General features: G+C 29.1%; 1 protein-coding gene across 1 annotated transcript; it reads right to left on the reverse strand.

Annotated features, from left to right (window-relative positions):
* Positions 1-320: 320 nt before the first annotated feature.
* On the reverse strand, positions 321-3,252 carry LOC8284381 (arginine decarboxylase). Its single transcript, XM_002512958.4, has one exon. It carries the CDS (start codon positions 2,776-2,778, stop codon positions 604-606), a length of 2,175 nt encoding a protein of 724 aa, XP_002513004.1. The 5' UTR covers positions 2,779-3,252; the 3' UTR covers positions 321-603.
* Positions 3,253-14,887: the final 11,635 nt, after the last annotated feature.

Raw genomic sequence — 14,887 nt, forward strand, 5'->3', positions numbered from 1 at the left:
AAGTCTGAATTTCGTACCAAACTCCGTTAAACTCAGAGACAATATATAAGACGCTTGAACCCCACAAAACATGATTTCAGAATCTTATATTTATCTAGCTTTTCCACAAAAGACAAGGCACCCCCATTACCTTTTTCATTTATTCTCTTCCTGCATAACCCAATCAAACCACCCATAGGAAGGCCCTACACAAGATCAGAAGTAAACCAAAAAAAAACTCAAACCAATTCAAAAAAGCAACGTGAATATGCCATTCAGTTGAGCAGCTTATGTAAAATCGAACTTGAAAAGAATATGCGCAGAGAAAATAACCAAGGCACTGAAATAGAACTAAACACTTCTTGGAAAAATCTACTAAAAAGAGACAATAAAAAAGAGGGAACAAGATCCCGAATGTACAAAAGGATGGATTATTCGGTTTACCCATCCCCTCTTTCAACCACAAAATGCAAAAGACTGTATCTTTTGCTCTTAAGATAGAAAGATAAAAATGTAAATTGAGAATCAACATTAATAAGAAAACAAACAAAGTTAAACACGACGACCTCTAGCACAAACCAACCAACTACATATGTAATAAGAGTTGGTGGGGACGCTAATATCTCAAGCACAGCAGTAGGACCACTGCTCTTCCTCACCAGCAGCAGAATCAGTAGCATCTTCATTGCAGTAGTAGAAACCACCATTATTCAAAGCAGTCAATGAACATGAAGTAGCCACCAGATAAGGCATGTTGTGGAAGGACTGAGCAAGGCTGCTAGCTAAAGCACCATTGCCTATTCCATGATCACTCTCACCGTCATCACTGTCTTCATCATGATGGCAAAATTCTTCGGCCCGATGCTTGAGGGTCTGGAACATGAGCTCAGGCTCGTGCTGCATAACCCGGAGAACATCACTACAAGACGGGCCCGGAACGGCGCGAGTCACTGCAAAGCTTTGTGGTCCATCACTCTGCGAAACCCGCACAACGCTGGGGCCACCGAACAGGTTGTGAACTCCACCGAGCGCCTCCTCATAAGCCCCGCCCAAAAACATCCCCAGGTAGTACCGCCTACCACCACCTCCCTCAATTTCATGAAGTGGCAAACTAGACTCACCCCCAATAAATTTATCAATCTTCCCATCACTGTCACATGTTAAATCAGACAAAATCCCTCTAACGAGTGGCCTCTCGTCCAATCGATGAATCGGGACTATCGGAAACAACTGGTCAATCCCCCAGAAATCAGGAATTGAAGTAAAAACTGATAGATTAACATGGTAAGTACGAGTTGGCTCCGATAATCCTATTGCTTTACCAACTAACTCACACAAGCCATCAACAGCAGCTAACTGTTCCATACCGATACTACCTTCTTTAAACTGATCAACACATCTTTGTTTCAATTGGTCAGCATAAAGCAAGCAAGTATCATACTCACCTCTCACAGCTGCAGCTGTTAAATTCCTATAATCCGAAATAGCTTCCTCCGCAAGCCCCTCCATTAGATACTGAAACCCAGCTGAAGTCATTGAAGCTGCAGCACTAGACACCACAGACGAAGATACAGCCTCAAATATTAGAACAGAATGATGAGAAACAATAGCACGGCCACTCTCACTTGCAATCACAGGATGTTTAATATTCTTACGATCACACACAAATTTAACAGCTTGAACGACAGCTAAAGCATACTCTTCAAGCCCATAAGCCACAGAAAGATCCGAATTACCAGATTTGGATCCATCATAATCAATACCCAGTCCACCTCCAATATCAATGACTTGCATGTTAGCACCCAAACGGACCAATTCACAATAGATCTGAGCAGCCTCACCTACACCATCAGCAAGTAAAGATGTTGAAGGAATTTGAGATCCAATATGAAAATGCAGCAATTGAAGACAATCAAGCATTCCGGCTTCTTCGAGTTTCTTCACGACCCGTAAAATCTGGATCGTTGTTAGCCCGAATTTACCTTTCTCACCCGAAGTTGACCCGAAATGACCCGAGTGCCGTGTTCTTAACTTTGCACGAACTCCAATCACAGGCCGAACTGACATCTTTTTGCTTAAGCCAATAACCAAATCAAGCTCTTCTTCTTGTTCGAGCACAATCACAGTATTCAAAGCGAGCTTTCTAGCTAATAAAGCTAAAGAGATATACTCTCCGTCTTTAAACCCATTACAAACAAGAAGCGCATCAGGGCTTCCTTTGCACAAACAGCTCATAGCCAAAAGAAGCTCCGGTTTCGACCCGGCTTCTAACCCGAATCGGAATGGAGATCCGAATCTAACAATATCTTCAACAACAAAACGGTCCTGGTTACATTTGACCGGATAAACACCTTGGTAATGAGAATCATAGCCCTGAGACTGAATAGCGAAATTGAAAGCTGATTGGAGAGACTCGAGCCGGTTCTTGAGAATGTCGGGTAAGCGAACAATAAGCGGCAACTGCAACCCAAGTCCGCCAAGGGATTTAGGATCCGAGACTTTCTTGACGATTTTCATGAGATCGATTTCTTGGTGGGGCAGGGTCTCCGCACCGTACGGGTGGACAGAAATGTTGCCGGAGGAGTTGACAGAAAAATATGGAGCACCCCATCCGTCAAGCTTGTAAAGCGCGGCGGAGAGGGAAGGTGACCAATTGGTGGTGGTGGTGGTTGGAGGCGGTGCTGGAGGTACGCCGGAAAAGGCGACCGGCGACGGAAAGAAGGAGGTGTTATCCCCCGGGTTGGAAGCGTAGCCAGGAGGCGCAAGGGCAGAATCTACGCAACAAGCCAGGGAAGACATCCTTCTATTCCGTGCGCTGCGATCTGAAAAAGTTAGGTTAAGGTAAGGTTTTCTATTTTCTTAATTTAAGTGTCGGTTAGAAATGAATGGTTTTGTTCTCTTGAGTTTGTAAAGATGGGGGCTTTAAAACCCGCCGAGGCCGAGGCCCCGGCTACCCCCTCAAAAGATGCAGTAGTAGATCTATTGATATTGGTATGATCCCTCCGCTTTCTTTACCCTACTACTTTTCTCTCTAATCCCGCACCTTCAGAAGAAAAAGCTTTAATATTCAAAACCCAAACAAACAACAGAAAAAATAATTGAAAAAAATCACAATCTATGCACCGGAATAACCCACAACCATGCAGATCTGATCTGAGATTTGGGCTAAAATAAAATTAAAAAAAATTGAAGAGAGAAGGAAGAGAATTAGGGTTTGGAGAAATGCGTTTAAAGAAGAGGTGCAGCGAAGGTGCAACTTGGCGAGAATTGCATGAATGGTGAAGATGCCTTTTATAGGGGAAAAATGATGAGGTATGTGCTACTTGTGGCTCCGTGGGTCCCTTACTAAATATCTTTTTCTTAATTTCTCTTTTAATTTTTTCCTGTTTCTATATAATTGTAAAGAAGAAAATATAATTAATTATTATCATTAGAAACTTTTTTAATTTAAAGGCGTAAACTAATAAGATTCCCTTTGGTAAGCATTAATCAGCGTCGAGTTGCCGCGTGGCCTTGTGTTATCGTGGGACCCTTCTTTCGGTTTTTGAGGAGGAGCAGTACTCTCCCTCTCCCTCCCCAAGAGAGGCTTCTTCGCTCAAGTTGCTACCTCTCGTTGCGATATTTTGGGGGTTAGGTTTTATATCTCGCGATATACAACACTTTTTTATTTATGGGGTTGTTTTTTTCAAAAGGAAAAGGGAGGAAAGAATAAGGAAGTTTCATAATTCATCATTTGTGATAGTGAGCTTTTTTTCTATCAACGGACCTGATCTCGACACGTGTAAGCATTGATTTAGTTCTCTCTCCTCGTTTTGCCTAAGATTCTCATATACATACCCCATTGCATCTTCTCTTTTTCTGTTTTTTTTTTTTTAATAATATAGCAGCACTGCAATTTCTTAAGAATAAATAAAACTGTTGAAAATTTTTCAAATAAATATATTTGTATAGTTTAATATGGACACGTGTATGTCACGTGCCCATCCGGGTTTTCTTGAGTCTTCTTCTTATTATCTATAATTACTATTTTAGGGTGGGTGTTATCAGACCAGGGTCAAAATTGCACTTTCATTGTTATATCTGACGTGTACCGCTTCTAAAAATTGATTCATTCTTACTGGTACATGATATGATATGATTCCAATCCTAAAGTTTTTTCCGATAAAATCCTAATGATAAATAGACGTGACACCAATGCAAATACTCAATTTACATTAAAAAAATTATTTATTTATTTATTTATTTATAAATACGAAATCTGACCTAATATAAAAATAGAAATTTGAATTACATAATCATTATCAGTTGAGCAAGATTTTAAATATATACAAAATAGCAGAAATTTCCTAAATAGTATAATTATGAGATAGCAATTTGTATAAGAGTGGCCCTTGAGATTGCAGCAAATAGTTGCCTAAATTGTTGAAATAAAGATAAGAGGTAAGAAATGGTGGAAAGAAGGCAGTAATCAAAATCTGAAATTAAAAAACGTATGCTGTTGCTCACCCGCACCTTATCGTATTTTTTTGAAAACTGTTGCTGTTGACATGTTAACTTCCTCTCTGACGGCCGTTTCCTTCTGTTGACGCGCATCCCACACGGAACCAAACCCACCTCTTTTTCCCTTTTCCCCAAATATTATCAGATAACAAAACTTTAATTAAAATTTTCTAAAAGACAAATAATATTTGAATAACCAAAACCAAGAAAATTCATATTTCTTTTCCTTTATTCAAAACAGATAATATTATCTAAAATCAAGAATTAATAATATATGCTGTTTTTTTAATTAAAAACTCAAAACTAAAATAATAGCTTTTATAGATGGAAATAAAAAAGAAATACCAAATTAAACCTTTGCTCTTTGGTTTACCTGTCTTGCTATATTATCTTCACCTCTGTATACGAAAACAATTTTCCTTTTTCTTCTTTTGCAATTTTAATGCATTTATAGCAAATGGACTAGACTTTTAAAAATTTTAATGGTGACTATTTTTATTATTATTATATCGGTGAGATTTAAAATCAACAGTCCACCCCTAAAAATATCTTATTTTACTACTAAAAAACAGTTGTGCACAAGTTCTTTTGTAAATATTATATATCTAATTAAACAATTAATTAATTAATCAGTCAATCTAATAAAAATTGAAATATGATAGTCTAAAACTTAAAACCAAACATTTTATATAATATAAAATTTTAAGAGTTTTCAACCTAAACGAATTGATAAATATTTATTTTATAATATTGACCTTTGACATAGATAATTTAATATTTAAAAAATTATTAATTCAATATGAATTAAGAAGTTCATTAGGGCATCTCATAGAATTTTAATATGCAAGTTTTACAAAAATCGCTTGTAGAATATAATTATAAAGTAACAATAACAATAATACGATTATTATAAACACGACGACGTGATTAAAAGAGTATGAAAATGGTAAGAGTGAGAGAAGAAGAAGAGGGAGTGCAAATTAGTCTGCGAGTATCTTTTTATATAAAAGAATCTTATAGAATATTAATGTGCTCTAAAGAATTTTCAAAGAGAATGAAGAAAATGAGCTGTTTTACTTATTTCTTTTTATGTATCCTTTTAAGTCAAATTAATATTTCTACATTATATATGATTAAGAAAATTATAGCTGCCTTTATTTTATCTTTTTATTGTTTTTATTAATATTTTATTTCTTAGTTCATAGTCAGTTATTTTTAAATCGGGTGAATTTTTTATTATTAATTAATTTTAATAAATAAATATTAGTGTTTATTAAAAAATTTATAGTCATCTATTATAGAAATGTTAAAAATTTTCTCTACATGATTGATGTAGAGAAAAAAAAATTAAATCGATATTAAAATAATTTGGCTCATCAAGACATTTATAAAATTGATATAAATCGAGTATAATATTTTTTTTATAAAATTACGATTTACTTAATAATATATTTTTTTATTTATATTTCTTAATATTTGATATTTATTTTTATTTTTATATTAAAATATACTTATTAATCTACATAAAATATTCCAAAAAAAAATAATTATATTTCTACATTATCATTTGAATTTGAAGAAGTTCCAATACTGTCCATTATATATAGTCAAATAAAGCACCTCATTAGCAATATTTTATTTTTAACTTTGTTAACAAGAAAAGAGAGCCTAAATAGTTAAATAAATTAAAAATATTAGAATTCAACTGATAAAATCAGACTTAAATTTAATTAATAATATAATAATTAATTATCTTTTTCATTTTTTAGTAATATAATCATTTTAGATTTGGGCGATATAGGAATGTTAAATATTTTTAAGAAATTAATTAACAAGAATTAAGGGCGGAGTCGGTGGACTGAAGGAAATGGGAGACTAGATGTTACCTGGAAGAGACAGGTTCATTGAGACTTTGTGAAGAGCGTGCGTATTGATTCCACGGCGACGCCATAGCATGCGTATTGATCCCGTGCTAAATGACCTTTATGTCCTTTATCCCTTGGGATACTCCCCCGGATCAAAGTTTTGTTTTTCTGTTTCTATTGAGAAAGTGGGCACAAGTTGCTTCCTCTGCATATTTTTATTAATTTGCTGAATACACCACAATCACCTTATCGGGAAATTCTTGCTTCTTTCTTTTCATAGATAAAATAAAATATTCCTTTTTTAAATAATATCTATTCATATTTTATTTTTATTTCTCTTACCGAGCTTCATAATTTTAAAATTTAGAATATATTTAATTTGTGATTGAAATAAGAAAAAAAATTAGATTTTTTTACGTTCAACATTCAAATTGATGAAATAATATAAAAGCGATTTAATCAATCGAGCACCACTAATGGAATTTGAATTCTACCTGTCTTTACTTGAAGTGCAAGGGTAATCGTGTTTATTTGGGACACTTTGAAATTAAAGTTTGTGTTTATATTTGACTCTCAGCGTTTCTAATTTTTATAATAATTTATCTTCTTATATGATTGGGGTTGGAAGCTATGAACCTTAACGTGCACCTTAACAAATTTACTTTTATTGCATATAATAATTATAAAATAAAATTTTAACTATAATTAAATATTAACAATAAATAAATTGAATTTCTATTCTATATCCAACCAAATAAATATATAAAATATAACTATATTTATATTATTCAAATTTTTTCATAACCAATAATTCTAGGAGATAAGCACAAACAAAAATAGAAAAATAACACCGTATAAATACCTATGATTATCTATCGTAAAGAACTTGACGTGCTATTGTCAGTTGTTTAGTTTTTGTTTAAGCTTAACTTATATCTTCTTAAGATTTATTTATTTAATAGTTCCATTTTGTTATGCTAAATTAAAAAAATTTTATTAAAAAAAAAGGGAATGGATGTTTTCTATTAAGGATAATCATATTCTAAGTTTGGAATAAGATTTTATGAAATAAATATTAGAAATGAGAATCAGTCGTTCTTAAAGGGGCACAGAGGTCAATGTACATCTTAATACGATGAAAACAAAAAAGGTGGATTCTTTAACAAAGTCGTGATATGAAGTTGAAGACTAAGTGGGACTTGTTGTGAGACGCGTGCAAAGACTCATGTCAGAATTAATTATTGGTTTATCCATAACTAGCTAATTTCACCATTTTTTATCCTAAAAAATTATAAAATTTATACTTTTTTTTTTTATTTCAGTATCTAAATTATATTTTATTTAATCAAGAAATTACATCTATTAACATGGTTAATATACTGTATTTAGCCGATTTTACATGTTAATGTATTTATTGACTTATTTTAAATAATAAATTAACTTAATTTCTTTTTAAAATAATATCATATTTTTTATTTTTTCTTGTTTTTTTCATTTTCAGCACTATTATTTTATATTTATTTATTTATTATTTTATGTTCATACATTCACCTCAAAAAATAAATAAAAAATATTATTTTACTTCAAAATAATAAAATAAGAAATCATAAGATATTAAATATTTTAATAAAATATTTTTTAAAAATAAAAAGACAATGAATAGATTTTCTTTTTTTAACAAATAAATAAAACTAAAAAAAATTTAAGTCAATATTTTCTTAGTGCTAGAAGAAGATTTAATACAAAATAGAACATAAAAAAAATTAAAAATAAAATAAATAAATAAATTATAAATAATGATGAATTTATATGTAAAATAAATTAAATTATTATTTTAACTTGTAATATATTAAATTAATAGATTCATACACTTAATTAAGTAAGAATAATTTAAAAATTAAAATTAAAAAATTAAAAAATAAATTTATAATTATTCTTTTATTATAATTATTGTCTATTTATTTTAGTTTCTTTTAATTTTAATAATTAAAAAATAATTTAAAAAATATTTATATCACATTATATAAATAAAGATGGACGTAATTATAATTCTGACTTGGTATTGAACCAACCCAAATTCCTGCCAATGAGGATTTTCTTTGTACTTCAGCATCTCACATGCCATATCAATTTAGTGCTCTGTGTTTTGTCAGACCCCTTCAATAATCAGGTCACATCAACCAAATACAAATTTGTTTTATTAAGCCATTAGTTTCTCTTTCATAGACTGCTTATTATTGATATATATTTAAAAAATTCTTAATTGCACCCTTATTATTAAAGATAAAATTAATGTATAGTGGCAATATTAATTTAATATTATTTATTAATTACTGCTTAATGCAAATTAATTTGTTTATTCAATATAAATAGAATAACTAGTAAATAATATGATTGGTTATAATTTGATAAAGATACTATACACATCATATACGTTAGAGTAACTCGTTAATTTGTGATATATTGATTAAACAGATCGGAATTATGTAAATACCTGATTTTCTTTTCATTTTATGTTTGGGTCATTTCCAACAATTTTCATATTTGAGTGCCTGCCAAACTCCCAATGTACATTTTGAATTTGTTTACTTTTCGTTGCTCATTTTTTTATAAATATAAATATTTATTTTTCTTACCTTTTTTTTGGAAACAGAAAAATGAAATTTTATTTAAAAAATCATAGAAATTAATTTTGACTTTGAAAATAGAAACCAAGTAAGCCTTTGTTTCTGAATAATAACAAACAAAGCCTAAACAGCATATTTTTTTTTATGTCCATGTTCTTTTCTTTTTCTTCGTTCTCTTCAAATGACCGAATCAACGTAGCCACAATTGTGTGGTCATAGCCAAGGACATGACTTGATGTTTGATGGTAGCCTTTCTTCATTGTATTTGCCTTTGTTTGTTTCAAAATTTCAAACACCATGTTCGTCCATGTTAGGCATGCACAAAGGAAATTGTACAATTTTGACAAACTAATTTAAGTGATAACATCGTTTATTATTAAAAATAAAAGTTTTTACTTTAAAATTTATCATAGTATAGAAAAATGGTTACTTACCCTTGTCATCGATTGGACTTTTTATCAAATAGAAATAAATGAGATAAACTATTATGAATTCATAAATCTCAATTTAAGAATAACAGACTTATTACTAGTATTAGAATTTTTCAAAATAACAAAAATATTTAGTTTGAATTCTAGATTTGACGTGGAATCAATAAAATCAATGAGAGGATCTAAATTATAGTTGAAGTACAAAAGGGCAGTGGAAAAAAATAAAAATATTAGAAATATTTATATGTTTTGGTCTTTTATTAATTTATAATTTTTAAATTTTATTGTGTTAAAATATTAAAAATTACAGTTTTTTATTTTTTCCAAATTTATGATTTTAATTGGTTTTAATTTTATTTTGGTTATTTCTGGATAAATTACCGAAAACATCTGAAAAATAAATGAAAAAATTGAAAAACAACAAAATATATATTTTTTTTATTTTAGGATATTTTTGAAAAGTTGCTAAAAAGAAAAGAGTAATGTGGTATAGCTAAAAATCGAGGGACATATTGGTAAATGAATCAAAACCGTGTTGAAGGTGGAAGGATGAAAAATCCAATATATAGTTTGTTAAGGAAACGGTGACGTGGCGGCATATGATAGGGGTAAGGAAATCTAGAACACATAATGCGCTGGGTGTTGGGACCAGACAGGACAAGCGGTTATTCCGGATTTTATCGAATCAGATGGGCCCCATGGAGGCCCACTTGGCTGAGGGATCTGCCCTAGAAAGAAGTTCGGCTAATCGAGACTCGCACCCATGCATGGACTCATTGGTCCTCGCTGATAGAGGGTGGGGTGGGGTACGTGGGGCCCTTTTATAGACTCTTGACCACTTCTCAATTATTATTACATGTATTAGATAATTAATTATTTTTAATATCTATCTATATAGAATTTAATAATTATAATTATTTTAAAATATATTATATTCTTATTTATTTTTATTAATATAATATATAGCCATTTCTAATCGCCGAATATCAGTATCATTCAAATAAATTTCAATTATCAGTAAAAACTAATTATTTTATTTTAGATTAATTATATAAATTAAATTATATTATATTAATATTATATAATTTTTGTATAACGATGAAATAAATTGATAGAGATTGTATTATAATATTCTTTTCATTCTATTACTTAATTAATCACATTACATTTATTAATATTTTATTAAATATTAATTTTATTTTTCTATTTTTTATTTTTTTAAAGAAAACTTTCTTCTTCTATTATATTTTATGTGTTATTTATCATAGTGGTTAAAACTTTTTAAGGCATGTTTGCTTTAAGATGTTTTTAAACTTGTTATTCTTATCACCATTATCATTATGGTGGAGATGTTTATTAGTGAATGATTAAAATTATATAGAATTAAATATTAAAAAAAACAATAATTTAATTTAATTGTTCTTCTCTCTAGAAATTGTGATTTTTTATACCACTTTAATACATCATCAGATTTTCATTAACAAAGGATAGCTAAACCCACAAATACTATAACATTTGTTAATATAACACTCATAAAATCAAAAAATTTATATTTCATCCTAAAATTACAAAACAAGTTAAAAATATATATAAAAAGAGCACAATGATTAAAATGATCAAAATTTATGATTTTATTTTAATAATAATTTCATTTAGTAAGCTATTTAATATACATCCAATTGTAACAAACAAACTTATGATAAATAAAATTAACACATATTTTTTTTTTATGTTTATAGAGAATGAAAACATTACTTAAAAAATTTTTGTAATAATTTATAGTAGCATCTAATAATTAATTGAATGATAAATTACTTAAAAAAAAAATTAGTAATATTATAATGGTAGCAGAAATGGAGAAATTCACAAGAAATATAAAAGTGGCACATAAAGATATAAAAAAATTATAAATTTAAAAAATCAAAGAGACTTTTTCCCTTAAGCATGTCAACACCTAACCTCTATCATTAGAGCACATATTTTGAAGTTTGCTGAGCTACTTTTTTTAATTTCAAGAATTATTTGTATTATCCTTCCCTAGGTCGGCTTAAACCCTAATCATTTACATAAAAATCTAATTCCATTTCTCATGATAAAATTCTTATAAATAATATATATTAACTGGGCATCTAGAATGAAGAAGTTGGTCCAAAATCATGCAATTTTATTAATTATATTATATTACAAGAAACTAGTGTAATATGAGACAGCAGTATGTATGATTTCAAAGTTTTTGTTTATTTTGTTTAATATTGGTTCAGAGTTGGTGTTCATTGACAAACCAAACTCCATTGCTCATTTGGGTTTTTTCTTTCTTCCAAAATAGACAAATGAAATAAATATGCAAGACATGTTTTTCTATTAGAGATAGTAATATAAAAAAATATATATATATAAAATGTATAAGAAATATTTCTAATGTATTCTACCTTTATCTGAAATTATAATAAATTAATTAATATCGCAGTGAAGAATATATTATATATTCTAAAATTATAATATATTAATCCATCAATATAATTGTTAGTAATTATATTTTTATTTTTTAAATCAGGATGTGTAGGATAATATTCATTAGTAGAATAGTTATATTTATCTATTTTATTTTTCTTTTCATGTCTTCTCTACTAATTATTCTAGCAATGCCCTTTTCACTATGAACCTTTTTCTTCAAGTTCTATAATTTCTTTTTTTCCTTTTTCAATTATATGAGTATTTCAATAATGACATATAGCAAAATGGGCTTATGAAAATGATCTAAAAGTTTGTTTAATTGTTTTTTTGTTGCACAAATCTTCTTTCTATTTCATTGTAAGAATAGCATAAAAGAAAATTTAAGAGCTATATATCAATAACTCTAATTTTAAGACCCTAAATATGTTTAAAGAATTTATAAAGAAATATCCAATATGGCCTGATTGTGTGAAAAATAAGAATTAACTGATAATCATTTGTCAAAAATGAAATATAGAATAGAACAATGTACTAATGCTATTCAGCCTCTATACAGGAGGGGAACCACAGGCAAGGTTTCTTCTTTGTTTTATTGCACATAAATAGAGAGATTCAATGTGCTATTAATTAATAAGGTGAACATGATTGTGTCACAGGTTATATTTCAAAATAATAATTATTGATTATATTAATAATCTCCAATCATTAAATTTAATCATTAGTTGACATGATAACGGGACATTATTACAAAGTGTTGATTTACACTGAATATCTTGTATTTAATTATTGAAATCAACAGTTTTTTATATTAATCATTTTTCATTTTATATAAGAATAATATTCCGACCGTTTAGGGTCTCGAAATGATATTAATAATAATAAGTTATTTAAAAAAAAAAAAAGAAACTGTCTGATTAACATGAAGGTTACTTGAATCTGACAGGATCTGTAGGGTTCCTATTCATGCCATGTGATGGGTTTCCAATTCTAATTGGGTTAGCTTAATAATCTATTTAATGTGACTATGCTTCTATGTGTCTGCCCCATTTTATTTTTCAAAGATAAGAATAAAAATACAAAAAAAAAAAAAAACAAAGTTTCCCATCATAATTAATTCACAAGTGACTGACTAACATATTTCAACAAGTCAAAGTAGGCAACAATCAAAGAAGAAAAGATTGACCCAATTTCGAGGATAACAGAATCTGAAATATTATAATTATTGGACTCCATTGATATTTGAGTATTTATTAAGTGTATTTTGTTTATTCATTTTATTTTATAGAAAAGTGATAGAGATTCCATCATAATTTGAGTGGCAATTACATCATGTGCTTACTAAGCTAAGTGTGTTTGAGTTTTGGGCTTAATTAAGTAGTTGAAAATTGAGATTCTTTTGTTTGGTATATAAAAGATAGAACTCAAAGTAGCTCTTTCCACTAAAGAAAACCTAGTTAGCAATAACTTAAACATGCATCCCAAATGCTCATGTATATGTGATCATTTATTTCATTAATATTACATATTTGTTTAAATATTATAAATATATTTAAATAATTATTTGTGTAATAAGTTATCAAATTCATCTCATTTTTTTTTTTTTATATTTAAGAATATACAATCCCCATGATGACCAAATAAATAATGATAAACTGTCTTTCTCAGTTTTATCAAGAAAAGAAAAACACGAAACCCACTTTCATATAATTAAAATTTTGAATAAACTTACAAATTAAGGGAAACTATTCATATGATAAATTGAAAGTACTGCTGAACAATAAGAGAAGTATTAGAGACAATATAGAAATAGAATCACCGCATTAAATTTAAAAAAGAAATAAAAATGATTACTTTTAATAGAATAAAACAACATTTTTAATGAGGCAATACACTCAATCAATAAATATCGATATGTTTTAAACTCATAAATATTTAAATTACACCATAAAAAAAAGGCATATATATATGTGTGTGTGTGGCATGTGATTCTATGACCTTTGGAGGACGCAAAGCTTGTTTATAGTTGTGGCCTTAAATTGATGAGGCACGAGCTTTGCACCAAACCATTACTAATAATTACCAAAGAGAAAAGGTAAAACAAAATTTGTCATAGTTAACAAGATTAATCAAAGAGAATTAACCGTCTTCTCATCCACCATATAATCAAATTAATACCCATGGAATATACTTAATCTCATCATTTTAGGTCATAATATTTACTTAAATAACATTAGTTATCTGGGCAAGCAGACGTGCATACATACATATATATATATATATATATAATAAAAAGGGGCGGAGCCAAATAAGCATAGCAAAAAGAAAAAGAAAGACGACACAAGATTAAGCACTTAAATTGTTATCCATTCAAAATCTCAATTGGGATGATATAAACTGTTATTGTGATACGGATAAGCAATTGGTTTCCAACGTAAGAGGCCTTATCACCATATAATATGGAAATGTAAAAAGGCTCCTATATAAGACGCAACTTGAAATTAAAACCTTAAAATTCTTGAAGGTGCATATTGAATGATACAAAACCGGTTTGTATGATAATGTTATGAAGAAAGGAGGACCTGTAAATGTAATTATTCTGTGTAACCTAACTTAAACAACGTTATCCCAGTGCTTATTGCACGGTGACCAAAGATAGTGACACTTCTTTCTTGCCAAATGAAAACAAAAAGATAGTGACAGTTTCTTGGATGTTGATATAGAATTACAAGCTGGGTCTTCCTGAAGGTAATCTTAATTCCAAATTTACCTCAGGAATACATTTATATAAGTAAATATTCGATATCTTAGGAGAATTACTAGTTGAAACATGTTGAATTTGATTAGATGATCAATTATTTTGCTTTCAAGATTCATTGAAACATAATCTCACCATGTACAACATTATGGAAATATGACACATCCAATTTCAATACTTCCATTGTATTTTTTTTAAGGTAACAACTACAGCTACAGAATTATATAAGCAGCAGCCCATGTGATTTGGAGCTACTTAATTAGATTGGCTCTCCTG

Source organism: Ricinus communis, chromosome 8 (genome assembly GCF_019578655.1).
Source record: "Ricinus communis isolate WT05 ecotype wild-type chromosome 8, ASM1957865v1, whole genome shotgun sequence".
NCBI classification, from domain to species: Eukaryota; Viridiplantae; Streptophyta; class Magnoliopsida; order Malpighiales; family Euphorbiaceae; genus Ricinus; species Ricinus communis.